Source organism: the organism of the source record quoted next, unplaced genomic scaffold, assembly GCF_019419815.1.
Source record: "Pyrus x bretschneideri cultivar Hongxiangsu unplaced genomic scaffold, Pyrus_bretschneideri_v1 Contig14, whole genome shotgun sequence".
Taxonomy (NCBI): Eukaryota; Viridiplantae; Streptophyta; class Magnoliopsida; order Rosales; family Rosaceae; genus Pyrus; species Pyrus x bretschneideri.
This window is the reverse complement of record NW_025999435.1, coordinates 3,132,133-3,155,000: the sequence shown is the minus strand read 5'-3', so window position 1 is coordinate 3,155,000 and position 22,868 is coordinate 3,132,133. Positions and strand designations below refer to the sequence as shown.

The 22,868-nt window shown below is 39.0% G+C and overlaps 3 protein-coding genes across 14 annotated transcripts in view; 2 read left to right on the top strand and 1 right to left on the bottom strand.

The window, feature by feature from the left end:
- LOC125475226 (probable E3 ubiquitin-protein ligase ARI7) overlaps positions 1–8,111 on the top strand; it is a 52,285-nt gene extending 44,174 nt beyond the window's left edge. For 2 of the 3 annotated variants that reach the window (XM_048579793.1, XM_048579792.1), the window contains exons 6-9: positions 6,191–6,262; positions 6,395–6,494; positions 6,579–6,705; positions 7,214–7,794. In XM_048579793.1, the coding sequence (XP_048435750.1) occupies positions 6,191–6,262; positions 6,395–6,494; positions 6,579–6,705; positions 7,214–7,391 (477 nt within the window). In that variant the 3' untranslated portion in view covers positions 7,392–7,794. Of the gene's footprint in view, positions 1–6,190; positions 6,263–6,394; positions 6,495–6,578; positions 6,706–7,213; positions 7,795–7,937 lie in introns of those variants that run through there. The other variant, XR_007256645.1, reaches the window with a different exon arrangement.
- Positions 8,112–11,626: 3,515 nt separating this feature from the next.
- Positions 11,627–14,763, top strand: LOC125475223 (NAC domain-containing protein 41-like). Of its 10 annotated transcripts, XM_048579779.1 has the most exons (6): positions 11,627–12,817; positions 13,546–13,672; positions 14,139–14,181; positions 14,297–14,379; positions 14,526–14,634; positions 14,735–14,763. In XM_048579779.1, the coding sequence occupies exon 1, from the start codon at positions 11,627–11,629 to the stop codon at positions 12,758–12,760; it is 1,134 nt and encodes a 377-aa protein (XP_048435736.1). In that variant the 3' UTR covers positions 12,761–12,817; positions 13,546–13,672; positions 14,139–14,181; positions 14,297–14,379; positions 14,526–14,634; positions 14,735–14,763. The 10 variants fall into 10 exon arrangements, with proteins under 10 accessions (XP_048435736.1, XP_048435735.1, XP_048435743.1 ...); XM_048579778.1 differs by having other exon boundaries at positions 14,526–14,757; XM_048579786.1 differs by having other exon boundaries at positions 14,494–14,757.
- A 1,216-nt stretch (positions 14,764–15,979) lies between these two features.
- On the bottom strand, positions 15,980–19,177 carry LOC125475221 (MDIS1-interacting receptor like kinase 2-like). Its single transcript, XM_048579774.1, has 2 exons — positions 16,538–19,177; positions 15,980–16,444 (listed from the first exon to the last, which is right to left on the bottom strand). The coding sequence occupies exons 1-2, from the start codon at positions 19,017–19,019 to the stop codon at positions 16,074–16,076; spliced, it is 2,853 nt and encodes a 950-aa protein (XP_048435731.1). The 5' UTR covers positions 19,020–19,177; the 3' UTR covers positions 15,980–16,073.
- Positions 19,178–22,868: the final 3,691 nt, after the last annotated feature.

The window sequence follows — 22,868 nt, the reverse complement described above, 5'->3', positions numbered from 1 at the left end:
AGAACTAAACATGTGGAAGTGCACTACCACTTTATCAGAGAAAAGGTTCTACAAGAAGAGATTGAGATGAGACAGGTCAAGACGAATGATCAAGTTGCAGACTTGTTCACAAAAAGTATAAGTACAGGCAAGCTCGAAAATTTTCGCTACCTGCTCAGCACAGTGCAAAGAATGAGAGCTGACATTGAGGGGGAGTGTTGAGAATCAATGTCAAGCCCAAAACCATAAGTAATCCACAACCCAATCTAAAGTCCAAGTCCATATCTAGTTTGATGATGTAATTGCTTACAATTGCAATGATAGGTATGGTTGAGTGGAAAAAATTAGGTGCAACTAATGGGTTTTGTGTGGTACTAAATAATCTTAGTTTAATTAAGTGTGTGGTGTAGCTTTCATTTGGTTTGCTATAAATACCCAAGTCCCCAAGCATTGTATATCATCCAAGGAAAAACAAAGCCTAGAGCTAAATAAGAAAAGCTTTGCTAATTAGTTTGTTTTGTGAGCTTTCTTTAAGAGTGTGCTCTATTTTCTTCTTCTTGGGATCATTAGAGTTATCTTGGATACTCTTCTTATTCAGCATGTTTCTCATCGTTCGAGCGGATTGTAGAACTAGAACCGTAGTTGTAGTTGCACTTACACCCCCTCGTGTCAACTGGTAGACTTTGACAGTGTAAATTAAAAAAATCATCCTTTAGGGACGCTATATGGATGTCTCATTTGCATTTTTCGAAGATGTTACCTTTTTTTTTTTTCCATATCCAGGAGTTGGAAACTTATGTCTAAGTGTGTAAAGGAGAGAGAATTAGTGTCCGTAGGTGGAGACAGGTTATGACTTGTGAGACAGTCAGTGGCTCTTCAACTATCTCGGTCATTAAATCAGAGATTCATGTTTAGTAGCATGCAGTATTGGCTCCTTTATGGAATGCGTGGTAGGAAGGAAATGGCGGGTTATTCTTTTTTTGACAGAAGGCAAGGAAGTGGATATACTTAGAGATAGTATTAAATCTTTTGTTTCCTTTTAAAATCTCTGTTAAAGCATTCAAGAGATTCAGTGTATTTTATCTTGATTGGGTTTCTTCAGTTAAAAAAGGGTTATTGGATGTGTCATTATTAAAAGTAGGGTGGATAACAGCTCAGCTGCTGTTGGTGTTTAGCTGTTGCTTTCGGTCCTCCATCATCTATTGTTTTTATCCATTGCTTTCGGCCCTTCTTCACTGTAAAGCTAAAGTTAGATAATAGATTAAGATTAGTGGGATTGGAGGTCATCATTATGTTGGCTTAGCTGCCATGGTCCTCCTTTCTTCTTCACGTTTTTCTTCTCCCATATATGTTGCATCGTGTAATGTTTTTCAGATATGAAATATACATCAAACATTCAACATGGTATCAGAGCGGGCATCATCCTGAGCCAGTTCTGTATATCGAACCTGCTGTGTTTATTTTTCAAAAACAATGGCAGATGGAAGTATCATTGCTTCTTCATCTGGAAGCGCTTCTGAAATGGATCTCAATCCAAACCAACGACTCAGTTCAGTATTATTGAATGAGTTTAATTATTTGCCATGGGCAAGGGCTGTTAGTCTTGCTCTCGGTGGAAGATCCAAACTCGGTTTCATCAATGGCAGTCAACCTGCACCAGATGCTTCTTCTCCAGAATATGGAGGGTGGCTATGTAAAGATCAACTGGTCATGTCATGGTTGTTAAATTCTATGGAAAGGAATATTGCTGAAATCTTCAGCTATTCCGAGTCATCTCTCATCCTTTGAACCACCGTGAAGGAGATGTATGGAAATCAAAACAATGCAGCTCGCATCTTTCAACTCAAGAAGGATATCTCCAACATACAGCAAGAAGGTAAAAGCTTTGTTCAACATCTTGGTTCTTTGAGAAGCATGTGGAATGAGTTAGATGTGTACAGACCTCACACAACTGATCTCTCTGTGCTCCTTAAAAGAACTGAAGAAGATAAATTTTTTCAATTATTGTCTAGCTTGAGCTCAGAATATGAGGATTTGAGAAGTCACATTCTCATGAAGTCGGAGCTACCATCCTTCACTAGTATCTGTGCAACAATCCAACGTGAGGAAGTAAGGAGAAAAGTCATGAACAATGGTATAAAAACCAACGTGACAGAAGCTAGGGCTTACCTGACAAATGAAAAAAGATATAAAGGAAAAAACCCTCATTTAAAGTGCCTACATTGTGACAACATCGGGCATGTGAGAGACAAGTGCTGGATCCTACATCCAGAACTCAAACCTGACTTCATGAAGGATAAATCCGCACCAAAGACAAGTCGAGCACACCCTCGTGCCAACACTTCAACATCTTCATCTATCAACAATGTTGATACCTATCAACAGTTCACTGAAAATCCTGCCATCCTTTTAAATGAGTTCGCAGCGTATCTCCAACAAAAGAAGGGAAAAGAGGATGGATCGGTTGATCATGAAGATGGAAGTACTACTGCATTGATGGGTAAATTTGCAGGTCTTTTAGCTGATGCTGATTATGTACCTCAGACAGACTTGAAAGGTATCGTAACTGCTTTCCAAACTGCTCTTAAAATAAATGAGTTACATGATTTTTGGGTTGTAGATTCTGGTGCCACAGACCATATGACTAATCAAATGTCAAAGTTACATAGATTTGAGAAACTACATAATCATTCACATGTATCTGTTGCTAATGGTGAAGGTGCTAGGATTGTAGGAAAGGGAAAAATCCACCTGATATCTGATCAAATAGAGTCTATGGCCCTATATGTCCCATCATTTCCATTTCAACTTCTCTCAGTGGGAAGAATCACAAATTCCTTAAATTGTTTGGCCATTTTTTCACCAAAAACTGTCATTTTTCAGGATTGTATAACCAAGAGGACGATTGGTGAGGGGTTTTACCTTGATGGTCTCTATTATATATCAAAAAGCTTTTCCTGTGGGTTCCATGCCAAGTCAAAGTCCATCCATACCTCCATTCAAGCTTCCACCTTGTGGCACCAATGACTAGCTCATCCATCTCAACCTATCTTATCCACCTTATTTCCTGACTTAGGCAAAGAATCAACCCACTGTGAAACTTGTCATTTGTCAAAGGCAACAAGACTACCTCTAGGGTCTTCGATGTCTAGAGTTTCTCATCTTTTTGAGCTTGTACACTCTGATATATGGGGACCAACAAATGAATCTTTTGATGGTTATAAATATTTCATAACTTTTGTTGATGATTATTCAAGAGCCACCTGGTTATATTTGTTAAAATCAAAAAGTGAGGTGATGGAAGTGTTTAAGGACTTTCACAACCTTGTCAAAAATCATTTTTCTTCTCAAATCAAAACCCTAAGGTCTGATAATGGCACAGAATACATGTCCCAAGTCATGACTCAATATTTGAGCAACAATGGCATCATACATCAAACTAGCTGTGTTGGCACACCCCAACAAAATGGTGTTGCCGAGAGAAAAAACCGAGATCTCCTTGAAAAAACTAGGGCATTGATGTTACAAATGAATGTACCAAAACGTTTTTGGTCTCAAAGCGTCATGACAGCAGCTTACCTGATCAACAGATTACCTAGTAGGGTTTTGGGGTTCAAATCCCCAATGGAGATAGTCAAGAACAGAAAGGTGGACTTGTCTCACCTTAAAGTCTTTGGATGCATCTGTTTTGTTCATGTTCAGTCATTACATCGAGACAAACTTGATCCTAGGGCAACTAAATGCATTTTCCTTGGCTACTCGTCCACACAAAAAGGGTATAAGTGTTATAATCCATAACTTAAGAGATTAATTGTTTCAAAGGATGTTCAATTTCATGAAACTAACTCTTATTACAGTAAGTCTCTGGATAGTACAAGTCAGGGGGAGATTATCTTGGACATGTTTCCACTGCCAAGGACTGAGATACTCAACAATGCGGGTGATCAAACTCACACAATGGATCTTGTGGCTCCAAATCAACCGGATTCATATGACGACAGCAACATGCCTGTAGAAGATGAAACTCTACGTAGTATTGGTCCTGAAGAACCTTCAGAAGAGTCTCTTCCTACCATACCTCGACGAAATCCAACTCATGAGAGGCACCCACCAGCAAGACTGCAAGACTTTATTACGTACAAGCTCAAGCACCCCTTATCCAACTACTGTTCTTATCAAAAGTTGTCACACAATTACACTGCCTATTTGAGTAATATATCTGCGCATGAAGAGCCTCAATCATTTCAAGAAGCTAACCAATCCCAAGTGTGGCAGCAAGCAATGCAGGATGAACTGCATGCACTCGATCAACATAAAACCTGGAGCATTGTGCCACTGCCCAAAGGAAAGAAGATAGTAGGCTGCAGGTGGATATACAAGATTAAATTCAACTCGGATGGGTCTATTGAAAGACACAAGGCACGATTAGTGGCCCGTGGCTTCACTCAAACATTTGATGTGGATTACAAGGAAACCTTTGCCCCCGTTGCAAAGATGAACACAGTGCGCGTACTCTTGTCTGTGGCTGTCAACAAAGGATGGCCTATGTATCAAATGAATGTAAAAAACGCCTTCTTACATGGTGAGCTTGAAGAAGACGTCTACATGAGATTACCACCGGGTCACTCTCAAAGTCATAAACAGGATGTTGTGTGTAAACTGCACAAATCAATTTATGGTCTTAAACAATCACCGAGAGCCTGGTATGCTAAGCTCAGTTCAGTCCTTATCAGTGTTGGTTTTGGAAGAAGCAATGCGGACTCCTCTTTATTTGTACGCTCAGGCACCGTTGGTACATTGGTTGTTCTTGTGTATGTTGATGACTTGATCATCACCGGAGATAACCCTGAAGAAATCAAAGAACTCAAGCACTCCCTTCAGCAACGCTTTGCAATAAAAGATCTTGGTGTTCTGAGATACTTCCTTGGCATCGAAATGGCTACATCTCACAAGGGCTTCTTCCTTAACCAGCGCAAATATGTTCTGGATCTCCTTAAGGAAGCAAACATGAGTGATGCTAAACCGGTCCCTACACCTCTTGACATTAAACTTAAGGTCAGCTTAGAGGGTCAATCTCTTCCAAACATAAGTTATTATCAACGGTTGGTTGGTAAGTTGATATACCTGACCATCACAAGGCCCGACATTACCTATGCTGTCAGTATTGTTAGCCAATTTATGCACTCTCCCACGATGGAGCACTTTAACCTAGTCAAAAGGATACTTCGGTATCTAAAAGGTTCTGTGGGACGTGGTATAATCATGAAGAAAAATGCAAGCACTCAGATTACAGGTTATTGTGATGCAGATTGGGCTGGCAATTCCATTGATCGTAAGTCTACAACGGGATTTTGCACGTTTGTGGGAGGCAACCTTGTCTCATGGAAAAGCAAAAAACAAACTGTCGTTGCAAGATCCAGTGCTGAGGCAGAATATCGGGCAATGGCATCTACTGCGTGTGAACTAATCTGTCTCAAAGGTTTACTGTGTGACTTAGGTGTTTTCAATCATCAATCCATGTCCCTTTTCTGTGACAATCAGGCTGCAATGCACATTGCTTCCAACCCAGTTTTTCATGAGAGAACCAAGCACATTGAAGTCGATTGTCACTATGTTCGTACACAAGTTCAATCTCAGGTTATCCAAACGCATTTTGTAAGGAGCTAGGATCAACTTGCGGACCTATTCACAAAATCATTGGCCTCTCATCAGTTTCAGCTTCTTCTTGGCAAGCTTGGATCTATCAACCTTTTGGATCCAGCTTGAGGGGGAGTATTGGATGTGTCATTATTAAAAGTAGGGTGGATAACAGCTCAGCTGCTGTTGGTGTTTAGCTGTTGCTTTCGGTCCTCCATCATCTATTGTTTTTATCCATTGCTTTCGGCCCTTCTTCACTGTAAAGCTAAAGTTAGATAATAGATTAAGATTAGTGGGATTGGAGGTCATCATTATGTTGGCTTAGCTGCCATGGTCCTCCTTTCTTCTTCACGTTTTTCTTCTCCCATATATGTTGCATCGTGTAATGTTTTTCAGATATGAAATATACATCAAACATTCAACAAGGGTAGTTTATGTTTCTTACTGAAAAAAATCACCGATTGCTAGAAGATGTTGGGTATGATTGTTTCAACCGGACTCTTGTCAGCTATTTGGGATTTCTGTCAAGTTACTATGTAATAACTGATGAATACGTTGTTTTTCTCTCTCTCAGATGGAGAAACTTAGTGACATACAGCGCGAGCCTGAGTCTCAGCTCAAGTTCATAACCGATGCCTGGCAGCAGGTGAATTCCTGCGTTTCTTGTTAGATATAAAATGAATTAGTTTAGTGCACAGTGTACGCATAACATGAAATCAGATTTGTTTGGTGATGAAATGCTGACATTATTTTTGCCTTTTTTTCTTTGTGTTTGTAGATTGTTGAATGTAGGAGAGTACTAAAATGGACATATGCTTATGGGTACTACCTGCCAGAGCGTGAGCAAGCGAAGAGGCAGTTTTTTGAGTACTTGCAAGGTATTAACTGTGTATATCTGCAGGAACTAGTTAGGAGTTGTTTTATAAGTTTTCTGAAATATTCAATTCTGCTTTTGTCTTCAGGTGAGGCAGAGTCTGCTTTGGAAAGGCTTCATCAGTGTGCAGAGAAGGAGCTACTGCAATTCCTTAGTGCAGAAGGCCCATCGAAAGAATTCGTTGATTTCCATACAAAGCTAGCTGGACTTACCGGGTAAATATTGTATGAAATATTAGTTGAAATTCAATTGCCATGGAATGTTTAGTGTTGAAATGTGTCTTGTCCAAAAAAACAAATGGAGTTATGTGTAAATAAAGAGGAAATCTCTGATCTGGTTAACCGCACTGAATTTCCTAGTGTATAGTTGTCTGTTCAACATTGTCTGGATGCAAAATGCAGCAAATGAAAAGGTCGAATCAGTGAGTCTTTAGTATAGGAACTGGAAGGAAGACAATATCCTTTTCTGAGTGTGCGAAGTGAAGAGATAAAAGTGTGCAAGAACCGGCTTTTCTGAGTGTGCGAATGAGTGAGTCTTTAGGATAGGAACTGGAAGGAAGACAATATCCTTTCATTTTTCATGTAATTTACTTGCGGATTTTTTTATTTTTATTTTTTAAATTAGAGGTCTGTTATCGTGTTGTACGGTCAGTTATCTGTGACTACAAATTGATTCACTCGCTTGCCTGATTCAATCTTCTCATCCATTTCCCAATTGTGACAGGGTGACTAAAAATTACTTCCAGAACCTGGTAATGGCATTAGAGAAAGGCCTATGTGATGTGGACTCTCAAGCAGTTTGCGGTGGGTCAACAAGCTCAAAAAACGTAGGAAGCAGCAAAGCAAAAGGTGGAAGGGGAAAGGTAACCAGTCGAGGTGGTGGGTCCAGCAGAACTGTATAGCACGGATATTTGGACCAGTGATCAGTATCGTACAACAATTCCATGCCTGCCACATGTGCCATCACCGTTGGTGAGTATTCTAGCTTCCTGTGTTCCCAAGTCTGTTGGAGAAAAGAAGTTAACGCAAGCTAAGAACAAGTGTACAATAGACGATGGATTCTTGGTACGAAAACTATGATGGTCTGAAATGGAAAAAAATGCAGATGCCGTTTAGGGTTAAAAAAGGTTGGCCTGTTGGTATTTGTGTGTGTTGGTGGAAACATAATGTGATTATTCTGTACATAAAATCGACGTGCTTATAAACTAGGGGTTCCACGACCTAATTTAAGTATATTGCAGTTGTCTATTGTGAATGCCGATATGCTGTATTTATTTTCGTATCAGTTTCAGTAACGTTTGTGTTTGGACTCGTTTTCTGAATCCGTATGCTGTGAAATTATTCGGAATTGCATTCATTGTAATAGTTAAAAGCAAGTAATGAGTAGCGGGAAAAAACATCGCATATCTGATGCTTCTCGCGTCATTTTTTGGTTTTGGTTTTTGCAGTTTGCACTCAACGAGTGTATGATCAAGAATGTTGGTTCTTCTAATTTCGGATTCGAACGGTGCCCTATTCTATCCTATTTTTACTTGAAATATATTTTGCTAATTGAAATGTGGCCATTTTTTGTTTCGAAGTCATTAAACATGTGTACAATCGGTGTTTGGAAAATGTTTTGTCTAAATTATTAGAAAATCATGGCAAAAAAGTATATTAATGCTTGAGGAAATTTGATGGGCTGGGAATAAAGATGTGTGTGGAAATAATACGAAGGAGGAATTGGATAATTTTGGTTTCAGTGGTCTATTAAAGTTTTATAGTCAAAATGGTCATTTAGATTAACATAACCCATCACTTCGATCATTGAGATTTGAGTTCTATAGAAGTAATCTCTGAGTTTGTCTGTTATCAATCATTTTGATCATTCTGTGTAAAATTTTCATTGGATAAGGATAAAATGATAAAATTATGTTTAATTTTTATCAAATCATTTTGACTCATTGTTTATTAAATTAATAGTATTTTTGTCATTTTATCCATATTTAATAGAATTTTTTAGTGAATAACTCAAAATAATTGATGGTAAACAAATTCAGGAACTACTTTTATCGACTTCAAAATCTTATCGAGCACCTTACTCGCATCGCGTACTTCCAAACGCCACACTTCTCATATACATCTGGATCAAACAAACAACTCGTAACCGAGACAGTGATACGATTCTGCGATCCCTGGAGCTTTTGAGTTTTTGGTTTGACTAAAATACCCCGAGCTCTGCGTGCTGTATGGTTTGAAATTCGAGGATAATTTAGTCATTTGGTACACAATGTGGTTGGGTTGGGCCCTTTGGGGAGGGGTTCCCACTCGCAGGCGCCAAGGAGCAGAGGGAAAACGGCACGTGATGAAACCCGCGTTTAAGCGGTCCTATTCCCAAACGGTCATATTTTCCCTTCTTTAAATTTCAAAACCCCCATCCCACTCCCTCACTGGATCTCTGGATCGCTCTCTCTCTCTCTCTCTCTCTCTCTCTGGCTCAAACGATCGTGTTGCATTCTCTCGGTGTGCGTCGGAATTCGAAGCCCAATTCAAATTTGTTGCTCTCTCTGTCTCTGTCTCTCTCTCTCTTTCTCGCTTGATCTCTCTCTGAGCAGAAATTGGAAGCTCGATTCAAATTTGGGGACGAATACATCCTCTTCTCTGAGCAGAAAGTCGACGACTTGTTCCCAGTTCCAGGTTCAGTTCTTGCCTTTTCTTCTGTTTTATTTCTCGGTATCGTTAATTTCTGTCTGTCTAGCACTGTAACAAGAAACCCTAATCCCCAAATCCCGTATAAACAATTCAGTCGCACTCTTCGCTGATCTTCTTTATTAGCCCTTGTGTTTGGAAAGTGTTGCTTTTTCTTCTTCCACATTACCCACTTAGGTTTTTGGTTTTCGCAGAAAGCACACCGCTTTCGTCTGTTTGTCTTGTGTGTCGTGAAGAAATTGGAAAATTGGAGATGAGGGGTCAAGATTTGAGGCCCACTGTCTCTTCTCTCAAGCGTCCGCGTTTCCCTGATTCCGATTCCGATGATGCCGTTACGGTTTTGGGTGATACGGTCAAGAGGCAGAGGACTCATGATTCGGATGATGATCTTTTGGTAATGGAGGACTCAATTAGGGAGCTTGATGATCTACTTCATCACGAGGGGTCCTCAAGCAGCACCACCGAAGCAAATGATTGCTTGGATGATGATCTGTTAAGATCCTTAATTGACGAGTTTGAGCTTCTGCCTGATTCTGCTGTTGCGGCCTCTGCTGCAGACGAGGCTGCCGTTGTGCCTCGGCTGACTACTCATCTCGGTCATCATCATCACGAGATTGAGGAGGGGCCAAGAACCGCGGATGAAAGAGAGTTGGATGATGAGGAGGACGTGATCACTGAATTCTTTAATCATATTGGAGGAGAGGATGATGAAGACCCCAATCAAGATCATGTACATCAAGCTACTGAGCCTGATCACACTACTCTGCTCATCACCATCATCCCGTTCCCTCCTTTTCAAATCATTATTTTGCCAGTTGTGGTTGGAAACATAGAGAGGCCACGGGCCTCGGTTCTCCATTTTCTCTTGATTTGCTTGCTCACCATCATCATCATCTAGAAGCGGAGCAGGAGGAAGAGGACTTTACACGGAGTATACAAGCCTTGCCTGAATCAAGTTGTCTAGCTATTAGCGTCAGCTCTTGTTTTTACTACTAGTAGAGTTCAAGAATTCAGATGAGAACGGTTACCTTTCAGCTTTTTCTTTCCGACTTCCGGTTTAATCGTAGTTAGTTTATTAATTTTCAGTCTTTTTATTTACACGGAAGACGTGATATAGAACCGAACGCAATGGCGTTCTAGGATTTATATAGCCGACCCTACTTAGTGGGAAAAAGCTTTGTTGTTGTTATTGTTGTGGATAGTTGTTGTGGATAGAATAGTTCAGTCTGTTATTTCGTCTAGCTGGTGGTCTTACTCCGTACTTCTGTCAATCTTGAGGAAATGTGTAGACAATATACCTATGAATGTACATGAAGTTCCCAATAGTTCTGATTGCACTTGCTTTTGTTCTTGTCATTTCTTTCAGCACACTAGTTTTTGTTTCAATTTTCAGACGTTGGCGAACAGTAGTACTCAGTTTATCACTGTTTGTTTCGACATCTACGTTTTGTTTCATGAATAATCAATCTGCTAATGACTGATTCCGAACATGTTTCTTATGAAATCTTCTCCAACATAGTTTTGGACAGGAAGAACTTAAAGGTGTATTAGAGGTGGGAGAAAATCTTGTTACTCCTATGAAAAATGAATATGCAACGTTATGTGAACATCGTGATTATGACTTATCGTGTCAATCATAGGAAATCGTAACTGTGGCTTGAACATAGGAATATCGTGACAATAACTTCTCGTGTCAATCATGCAATGCTATGTGAATACAAATATGAAACAAATCTTTTTCATGTCGTAATCAACTTTCAATCCAACTTTCACCCTCAAATGTTTGGGTTCATTAATTTAATATAAAAATCTAAAAAAATTGACAATAAAATGCCAGATAACCAAAAGAACTGGACCCAGCAGAAAAACAAATGGGCCAATAAGTAAAAAAGGGAACCTAGCCCAATCGATTTTTTTTTGTTTTTTTTTCCCTGCGTTATTTTAGTCATTCGGCTCGCAATTTGGGGATATGGGGTATGGTGGATATGAAAATGCCACGTGATTAAAACCCGCGCTTAAGCGGTGAGCCTTGCAAGTTCGCAACGTTAACATCCAATTCCCAAACCAAACGGTCATATTTTCTTTCATTTAAATTTCAAATCCACTCACTCTGTCTCTCTCTCTGTCTCTCTCTCAAGATCTTTCTCTCTCGCTCTCTCTGCGCGTCCGAATTTGAACCAGAATTAGAATTCAGTGCTCCAACAGTCTCCGGTTGAATTGAATTATGAATACTCGAAATCGATTCCTCTTCGGTTGCTCTTGTTTGGGGACGAAGACCGCGATTGAGGAGACGTCGACGAGCTGCTATCGGCTTCCAGGTTTCCCTTTTTCTTCTCTTTAATTTCTCGCTTATTTTCTCTTCTTTATTTTGTGCCCAAGAAAAAATTAGGGTTTTTGCTGCTGCATTTGTTTTGTTTTAAATTGCATTGAATTGAAATCGCGTTTCGCAATGGAGGTGGGTTATTACGGTATGCCATTGGGTTTTCGGTTTCATCCTACTGATCAAGAATTGGTCAGTTCCTATCTTCGCGATAGAGCCCTCTCCGGAAAGCCCTTGGGCAAGCCGTTTATTCAAGAGTTCAATCTCTTCGGACAAACACCACCGTGGGTGGTTTGGGAGCAGTTCGGCGGAGATTCCCTACTCGATCAGGACTTGTTCTTCTTCTACGAGCTGCGTTCTAGAAGTGACAGCGATAGCCGCAGCAAACGCCAGATTGAAGCCGGAGGCACTTGGAGCGAAACATCCTCCGACAAAGTTTTAGGTTTGGACGGAATTCCAATCGGGGATAAAGGGCATTTCAGGTATAACAACAAGGGTTCTAATAACAATGGCGGCTGGCTGTTAGAAGAATACAGTCTTCTTCCTAATGTAGTTGCTGGCCCAAAGGTCGTTCTTTCCCGACTCAAAAGGAATCTGAGGTCTAGGTGTGGAAGCAAGATGAATTCCTCAAGTCCAACTCACGACTTCAATGAGAAGCCACCGATTAAGAGGGCTAGAAAAGAAGTATCGAATGAGAAGCCGCTGATTAAGAGAAAGAGAGCAAGAAAAGAACCGGGTTCACAAAAACATTCTAATGTGAATGTGATCACCAATACCCCTGCTGTTGTGCCTTTTGTTGGAATTGAAAGCAATATGATTACTGACACTAGGTATGATGATCAGGAGTGCATAACCAACATTAACGGCAATATGAAGCCGACTGATTTTTCTGATCCGGATAGTGTGATATTGATGAGTGATGTTCCTTCTTATCCCATATGCTTGGACAGCGACACTAGCAATCACGACCAGGGGTGCATAAGCTACATTAATGGAAATGTGATGCCCTTTCCCACTCATATTTCAGATCATGAATATGTGCCACTGATGAGTGATGTTCCTTCTTCTCCGATATTCTTGGGCGGCAGGGAATATCCTTTAGATGGTGAAGCAGTGCGTGCAGACATTAAAGAATGGTTGACAACGCTTGAAGGTAAATTGCCCCAGGAGTGGCCTCAAATTGACGAATTCAGCCAACTGTTAGATGGGTTCAATTACTGGACAGACTGTTTGTGGATGAGCAATTCTCTGAATGATCAATAGAGGGACGTAGAGGTGACAGCAGCTGTCTAATTTCCATGGCGTGCATATAGAAGCACAGTTATGATCAGTATAAATTTTATTTCCGTTCTTAGTATATATGCTCTGATTTCTTTTGGTTCATTAGTTAATTAACAAATTTGGTATAGGTGATTACCTGGGCCTTCTTCTCTGCAGTACTGATCCATTGCGTGCCTTTCATTTTGCTGCACCTCAGGTCTACTGTGTTTCCCCCAGTCATGTGTATGTATGTGCTTCTAGGATTGTTTCCAATTTTAATGCACTGAATGCTTTATAATACATTTCTTTTGCACCCAAGTATCTTACTTTCTTTTTATTTTTATTGACAAAAGGTTTCAAGGTTGATGATTTCAATTACTATACTAAATTTGAAAATCAAATTAATGTTTTCTTTTCCTTTGAATTACTCCCTCTGCACGTGTGGCTTCTGAGCATGTGCATGTTCTGCGTATTGTGCTTGAATTTTGATGTAACATGGTGTGTTAAGTTTTCTGTGTCAGTTTGTGAACGTATTGATAGTTTTGTTGACGATAAGGACAATTATCAAGTTTCTTGCCACTGTTTTTATGGGATTTTTTGTGGAATGTAAGTTCTCTCTGTTTAATTTTTAGTATTCATACCTTAGTCTATATTAGATATGTCACGTTCTGTTTTGGACCAGCAATGCAAGTTTCTCGCTGTTGTCCTTAGTTGTGTTTTTGGACTGTTTTGCTTTTACAGTTCTATTGGTCTTGACATCTTGCCCATAACTGATTTTCGTTTTACAGTTCTTTATTTCTCTAACTCCGCCTGTGTAAGTTTATCTTACGCTGCCGGTCCCAAGCCCGGATAAAGGAGGAGGGGGAGGGCGTCAGGTAGTCAATAACCAGCACTTCGTTTTCACATTGATTCCCTGTGAGTTCTTTAATTTCTCTGCTCAACAGGATGGTCGTGATTCTAAAAAAATGAAGCACTTTATTCTTTCTTTACAAATTGCATCTCTTTGAGTACGAGGTAGGATGCGGAGCTCACATGCTGTTTCCTGTGTACTTGCAGTTCTTTTGGTGTAGATTTCTTCATCATGTGGGACTAGTTTTTGAAGCTACTGTCTCTTAGGTTTTCAGTTTCGGTAGCTGTTGATGTTTCTGATATTATGTATGTCGCATTTGTGAGAGCATGACAATCCTCACAGCCCATAGTTGACTGTCATTTTGATCATTTGAAAGAAATGCCTTCAATTGCATTTCTGATGTGTCTGCTTTATTTTTATGTTTGTTATCGTTTGGCATGCATAGAGACACACTAAGATGAACAAGTAATATAAATTATCTTAATATTCAAATTTTGCAAGGGGTCATCAATTTCCTGTTTTCCACGTCAGGTATTAAGAGAGTACACGATGATGGTGAACATGGCACTCATAGGTCGTGATTTTAGATTGCAGAAAAGTCTGTCTTTGTCGAATTGAACAAGGCTTTCTTCTATGTTTTATACTCTTGTTTCTTATTCGACATTATTGACCTTCAAATTTATTTACAGTCAAGAAGTATATATTGCAAGGAGGGCCAATGCACCTACCTTTTTCTGTTCCTCCCTCCAATAGTATCTTATCTGCAGGCAAGGTATGCTTGCCTTTTCATGCTTCAAATTGTGGCATATTTGTTGTTTCATGTTGTCTATGTATGCACTTTTCGGTATGAAGTGGTGAAGTGTATTAAAATTATCTCATTTTGAAGAGTTCTTCAAAGTGTTGATTGTGGTTTTGCAGTTTGTTAGGCGTCTGCCCTGCTGCACTGCAGGGTCAGATAGAGAGGTAGTGAGAGAAAACATGATGATGATCTTTGAGATTTGATTTGGAGGCCGGGTACAGATTCAAGGTCAGATTGGTTTCTGTCTGATTTTCCCAGCCCATCTTACAGAAGTAGTTGCTGGGGTTATAACTTTCAGTCATCTAATTCTGGTGTGATTTTGCATTAGGACATGCTTCTGAAGCTGAAGATTTGGAAGATCTAACTACTATTGATGAATCGCTTTTCTGGCCGTTTGAGCAGAAAACGGATTGGAATTCAGAAGCAAACTGGAATAACTTTTCCATGTCACCCCGGAAGGGCATAAGTATAACATGGGCCTTGTTGAGTTTGATGGACACAAGCGAGTTGATTCAGAATTCAACGAAGATGATTTCTTACTGCATGCGTCTCTTGTTAGTTCGACTGTAGAACGTGTCTCATTGCGTAGATGAATGAACCACAAAGTGAAAATCTGGACGCTTATAACAGTCTTGGTCGGTCTTTTAACAATCATATACAGTCGGTTTAAGGCAAAGCGTGGCCTGAAAGTATCACCTGACGATAGAAGTTGAACATGATAAGGGTCACATCTCATCCAGTTATTTTCGCCCTTTCAGCGACTTCTGCACAGTCAACTTATTTGTAGGTTGTTTACATTTCACTGTAATCCCTATTGCTGCATTCTCTTTTCTTGTTTATTAGTTTTGCGAGAAATTTTCAGCTCAAAATCGTTTGAAGCCAGTCAACCGGTAAGCAGATACTATACTGTCTCCAATCCATATGTGCTTTTGGTTTGATGAATCAGTGTAGAAGCTATAGATTATGAGAACAACTCCTGATGGGATTTGGTTTAACGCACAGAAGCTATAGATTTGCTGTTTTATCATTATGTGGATGGTTTAACGCACAGAAGCTATAGATCTACGCGGGAGACTTGCTCACAATACTACGGTGTTATTCCACCACTTTCCCATTTGCTAATTTAACAGATTGTCGTCTCAAAGTGTCTTCTATTGTGCTGTAGTGTGAATGTGAAAGCAGTTCTGGCTGTTGCAGATTTAGAGAGGAAAGGCACAAACCTATATTCGACATAGCGGAAAAGTTTAAGAATGCCTGGAAGATCAAATGTACTTCGACGCGCGACATGGTTCAAAGATGCAAGGTCAGATTGCATCCTGTAGTTCCATATGTGTTTGCTTTCAAAATAATCCATGGCGAAAATGATCCATGCAGGTTCAATTTTTTAGGGTAGCTCTTTGAACTAGAGGAAGGACACAAATCCATAATTCAAGTTTTTTTTATTAATTGTGGAGTTATTTTGACACATTATGGATTATCGGTTTAATGCAATTACGATTAAGAAAATTCATCACACATTAATCCACATTCGACAAATCATACAGATGAGTATTACAGTACTGAAGATGTATTACATGAGAAATTAGATGGAACTACGAGTGGCAGGAATACAAAAGGGAAGTTTGAGCTATTCGCCCTTTTCTTCTTTTTCTTTTTTGTTTTATTATTTATACTGCCATTAGCTTGTTGATTGTCAACATACCAAATGGTTTGGGAAGGCAAGGCAAGGTTTGAGCTGAGAGTTTTTGTGCCGTAAATAACATCGTAGGTCTGGACGCTGGACACGTTCGTACACAAGCCAAGGCCATTGTCACTACAAGCACCACTGCCTTTGCAGATTCATTGGTTGGCGGTTCCAACCTTTGGTCTAACAAATCTTTCAGGAGCAATTCTACATTGTCCCTCCTTGATTTTGATGATTCTTGTAGCTGGGACTCTAGCATATCTCCTGGGTGCCTTCCCATCATGACTTCGAGCGCCACCACTCCAAAGCTATATACATCACATTTATCCGTAACACGCATAGTGTATGCAAGCTCTGCATATCAATAAAAACAAAACAGGCTACCTTAAAACATATCCCAATAAGCAAAAAGATGAACCATAAATGTACAAATTAAGTTTACATTACCTGGTGCTATGTAGCCAAATGAACCAGCAATATCTGTCCAGTTGGATGAATCAGTACTCAATAACCTGGCTATTCCAAAATCTGAGAGACGAACCTCGAAATCAGACTCAAGCAATACATTGTTAACGGTTATGTCACGGTGCACAATTGGTGGAGAGCAATCATGGTGCAAGTAAGAAAGTGCATGAGCAAGTCCTTGCACAATTTTGACTCTAGTTGCCCAAACGAGTTCATTAACACCTTCAACTCCATACAAAACTTTTCCCAAGCTTCCTTTCTCTAAGTATTCATAAAGCAAGAATATGCAACCCCTTCTTGAACAGAAGCCGTAGAGCCTTATGATGTTCCGGTGCCGGATGCTTGTCAAAGTTCGGATTTCATTCTGAAAGCTATGGAGATTGATTGCTGGAATATCATTAGAGTCTGACATGTTAAGCCTTTTAACTGCAACAACTTGGCCTGATTGCAACTCTGCCTTGTAAACCCTTCCAAACCCTCCTACCCCAATGCAGTACTTCTCATGAAAGTCATCTACAGCCTTCACAACTTCCGCAAACGTAAACTTTACTTCCTCTTGCAATATCATCGACTCCAAACTCTCAAAGTTTTCAGAAGTGTTGACTTTGTTCAAAACGAGACTGGATTTTTTACGGAACATAAGACCAATGACAGTTGTAACCATTAATAAACCACAAACAGGCACAAGGATACCAATTAGAACTCTTTTGTTATCCTTTTTGAAATTTCTGTTGTGCCGAGGGGGTATACTGTCTACACACGAGTCTACATACCCATGCAACCCAGAGTTTCCAACAAAAGCATTTTCTGGTGCCCATTGGAAAACGCATGGGATTCGGCCAGTCAAGTTGTTATAAGAAAAATTAACATCACGAAGAAAAATCGTGTTGACAAATGATGGGATTTGCCCCGAAAGATGGTTGTGTGACAAATCGAGCAGCTTAAGCAGAGCTAAATTGCCTAGAATCTGAGGGACCACTCCTGTCAAGTGGTTCCTTCTTAGATTGAGCGTCAACAGAAAGTTCATATTTCCAACTTCCGTCGGAATCTCCCCACTGAGTTCATTGGACTGAAGTTGCAAAGATTCCATATTAATCCAATTGGAGACCAGAGAAGGAAGGATTTGACCAGTAAATAGATTATTATCTAAGCCCAATTCAACGAGGTTGCTCAGATTGGACAAGGACAGAGGCAGTTCTCCATTGAGTTTATTGGAAGACAAGGACAAGTGGGTGAGGTTTGTACGAAGGCCAAGTTCAGAAGGGATTGATGAGTTTAAGGAGTTGTATGAAAGATTAAGGTACTGGAGCTCCCTGATTTGGCCTACAGAGGATGGAATTTTCCCTTCCAGATGATTCATTCTCAGGTCAATACTTTGAAGACCAGAAATCAAACCTATATTGTCCGGAATCGTGCCTGAAAATCGGTTATAAGCTAAACTCAATTCGACGAGGTTGTTCAGATTGGACAAGGACAGAGGCAATTCCCCGTTGAGTTGATTGGAAGCCAGGGACAAGTGGGTGAGGTTTGTACAAAGACCAAGCTCAGAAGGGATGGAAGAGTTTAAGGAGTTGTATGAAAGATTGAGGTATTGGAGCCCCCTGAGTTGGCCTATCGAAGGTGGAATCGTGCCAGAGATATGGTTATTAGCTAAACCCAATTCGACGAGGTTGTTCAGATTGGACAAGGACAGAGGCAGTTCCCCGTTGAGTTCATTGAAAGCCAAGAACAAGTGGGTGAGGTTTGTACAAAGACCGAGCTCAGAAGGGATAGAAGAGCTTAAGGAGTTGTATGAAAGATCAAGGTACTGGAGCTCCCTGAGTTGGCCTATCGAAGGTGGAATTTGGCCATTCAATTTATTTTGAGACAAGTCGAGGAACGTCAAGTTCCGGCATTGAGATATAAATTCTGGGAATTCTGAATGATATAGACTATAACGTTGCATAGACATAGCAAGGTAGGTCAATGAGGGCATGCCTGTAAATTCTGACCAATCTTGATCAGTATTGTTAAAATAGTTTAATCCAAGGTCCATGTACCGTACCTTTTTGAGATTGCTCAGTTGATAAGGGATGGTACCAGAGAGCCTGTTGTCGCGGAGATTTAGATACTGAAGCTCTGTTACCTGGTCAATCTCAGATGGTATAGGCCCATCGAAATAGTTTCCATTTAGATTGAAGTGGGTGAGATTTGGAAATGAGGGAAAGTCGAAAAGGGACAGTGTTCCGTCAATTGCCATATTGGAGAGGTCTATTTTGGAGACTGTTCTGGTTTGGGAGCAGGAAATGGCAGTCCACTTGCAGAGGCTGTTGAGGTTGGTGAGGGACCATGAATTGAGTGGCCATGATGAAGACCAGCCGTCCTTCCATTTGACGAGCGATTCTGCTTGTTTTCTTGGCGCTATTGATGTCGTTTTGATCAGTGGCAATGCGGACAGCAGCAGGAGCATATAAAGAAATGTCATGGTTTTGAGTTGCAGTATGATATGTTTTTTCGCCAGTTTGTATGCGTCACAAATAAATATGGGAGCTAGTAACAACTTTGGAGGTGCAGAGTTTCTAATCCTTTCTTTACGCTTGGAATTTCTGAAAGGATTTTCAACTCAATCAAGAGCCGTATGGTGCCAGTGTTGACTGACCCGGTCGGTCAAGTCTTCCCGTCAAGCGTGGAGTTGACGCTTTGAATTTTTGAATATTATTAGTCTTTAATATGACCACGCTAACTAGATGTCCTGATTTGTAGAATAAATAGTAAACATGGAATTGTAATTGGACCACAGAACTATGTTTGAAGATTGACGATGGTAGTGGTAAAGGATTTTTTTTGTTAGTATCCCACGTATTGTTGAATACATTTTACATAAATATATATTATTAAATCATTCATGTATCTTAACATGAAATGGGTATTTAGCCCCAAAAAATTTAAAGGGAATTGAATACACAAATTATTTACTAATATGAATCCTGATTAACTCTAAATTGGTTGTCATAAACCCGAACCCTAAAACCTCTAATTGACAAAAACCCCCAAATTGATAGAAACCTAAACCCTAAAAATAAAAAAATGTTACGAATTCGTAACCAGACGTACTTCATTACGGATTTTGTATGAACTACAACGTTTTGTTGTTATCAAAATCTATAACTACTCCAAAACAAATTTTCAATTTGTCAAAAAAACAATAAAAGAATAAATCCATTATAATATAAACAAATTTTTATCTAAGTGGTAAGCTTAGCAGTCGACATTACTTTCTTTTAAGTTTTGTACAGTAAAAAGAACTGAACCCATTATAATTTTGAAAAAAAATAAAAAAATTCACCCATGTCCTATCATTCTTTTTTGGGTCAAAATTTTGTGAGATTGACTCTAGAGGAGTAACAGAGAAGGATACAAATTCTGGATTTGTGCACTACCAGTAAAATAAACCAACAATCGAATGTCATGTAGTCGACTTCATAATTAGCATTTACATATTTAGCAAGAGTCTTGAAATTTGGAGGTGTGATGAGAATGAACAATGAGAATGTTGAATGTATGTGAAAAATGTGTGGTGCATGTAGAAAGTTTGGGGTGTGAGGGTAGTATAGGAAAGTACGTGGGGTGGGAACCGGATCCCGTCTTGAGCATGGAGACTCAAGCCTTCTGAGCAGCCCATCTAGGCCCTTGAAATTTGATCCAACGACTACAAACGGGGGGTCCCTCTAAAAGTTATAATAATTATAGTCGTTGAATCAAATTTCAAGGACCCAGATGGGCTGCTCAGCAGGCTCCGGTCCCTATGCTCAGGAGGGGATCCAGTTCTTGTGGGGTGTACTAAGATAAATTTTGATTGAAAAAGTAGATGTGGGATGCATTTAACAATACGTGGGGTATTAATAAAACAACCCAATGGTATATTGTAAATTGTATAGTGTATATATGGATAATCTTAAAAGTTTTTGTTTGATAAAATTAAACATAATATTTCAGTTTCAATCAAGTGAAGTAATAAAATTGAATATACTGCAGGTTCCGCGAGTGTAAAGTATTAAATTTCAATCCCAATAAGCGCTTAGTTTAGTGATACTCTCTCAATGTTGAACGACACCCTGAGTTCGAATCTCCCTCCCCCATTAGTTGGATTTCGGTTTCTATTAGTTATATAGAAAATTTGATTAACTCTTGCCCGGGACTTAATTAGCGTACTGGTCTCAATGAGTTTGAATGTTTTGCTTAAGAACTGCATTTTGGTTGAGTTAACCAACTTACATTTCATTACACCCCATAGTTAAATTATATATTTTCTATGTTTAAATTATATATTTTCTTCTTCACCGCCATCGCCTTGACTTCTTGTACCTGCCGGCTTTGCTGTACATAAAAAATTTCGGAGTTCAATTCTTGTGCGATTGCTCGTTGTGGCAGGCCGTCTTCATTAGGGCCGTCCTTGAGATTTGGGAGGCCCTGTGCGAAACTTGTAAAAGGGACCCTCTTTAAGATAGTTTTAAGTTTTAAAAAAGTATGCAAATGTATTGATACTAGAAAACATTCACTTAAATTAAAACAAAGGCACTTACTACTACGATCAAGTGATATTTATTTTCACTTATATGTGAGAGGTCTTATATTCAAGTCTCACCAAATGCGAATTTGAACCACATTATTGTTAGTCCATTGTGAGACTTAGCCCACTCCCCCACCCTCTTCGCGTAGATAATATCGTTTATTCAACAAAACAAAAAAAAATCAAAATAAACTTTAGCACTCACTGATTGCATGTTTACAAATGTCCTTAATGATAAGTAAAAAGAGTTACAAACAATAACCTTCACTAAATAATCAAAAGTAGTTTTATCTTAAACAATCAAACATGAAAAAAAAAAATAAAAAACATCAGACCTCTAACTTTAAAGTTCACTTGAATATATAACATTGTTATATTATAAAATTAAGAAACTGTCACTTTTCAGGGTGTTATTATTAACACTCAAAAATCTCATTGTACTCCAAGTTCTTATGTTTAGAAAGAAAAAAAAAAATACTCTTATGAGGAGTGCACAATGAGGTTTAAAGTGCTAATGGTAATTTATGAATGAAATTCAATTTTATCCTTTAAAAAAATGTGACAGTGATCGTTACCGAGACTCCAATCGAATGAAATTTGTTAGGTTGTTATTATATGCATTTTTTATACCTCTTTTACTTATTATTTAGTCATGATTTTATAATTAAATTTGTAAGTTTGATGTGTTTTGTGTGAATTTTATAGAAATCATAGTTTGGAGATAATTGTAGATTTTTCAGAGGAAATACCAAAAGAGTATGAAGAAAGATACCAAAAAAATACGAAGAAAGTACGAAGTGGGTTGCTGCTATGCGTGCTTGAATTTGGGCATTAAAAATTCGTTCAAACTGCGTCAATGAGCTGCCCATTTAATTGAAGAGGTGCTGCTCTCTTTTTACAAGGGATGGAATTTGGAATACCATTGGCATGTGGATTCGTTAAGAAGAGAAGGGGGATTTAAAGAAAAAAGACAGCACATATAAAAAGCATAGACATCAGAAGAGGAGGCTGCAGGCTTCCCAGTGTATGCACAGGCTCACATACAAAGTTGGAGTTCAAGATTTCTTCCATGTCATCAAATTCACCCATGTTTGTCATTAGTTCAATCATGAACTAAATCCTTTTGCTAGATTTAGGGTGTACTCTTATCATGAACATCTAATTCTAGTTATTTTATATTAATCTCAGTTATTTTCCATGTTGAGTAACTATTATTGTGCGCTATTGTTATCAAATGATTGACCATTGTTTGTGTGAAGAACTAAATTGACTGACATGTTGAGTTTAGTAGATTGCTTCTCGTAACAATTACCATGAATTTCATAGCCAAGTAGACATACTAGTTATAATTTGTGTAGTTCCGTACAATTATCCATTGAGTGTAAAGGGTATTGAATATCTATATGACTATATCTATGGCTAGACATAGCATGGGTAGATAGTTAGAAACACGGTTAGTATATTTTAACATGAAATATTGACGAATCAAAGGATAATTGCTAGCAACATGAGAATAATATGATACTAATATAAATAACTGGATTAGATGGGATTTAATGAGGAACATGATGTCCTAGTGTTTTCATACAATAATCTTTGATAATACATTTACTTTTACTTCGTGTTCGATTGATTGTTATTTTTGCTTGCATTTCGTTTCTTTGCATATTTGAATTTGTGATCATAATCCTTCTTTTATGTAATTTTAGTTTGAAGTTCATCGCAATATATAGTAAATTTAGGTTAATCCGATCCCTATTAAAA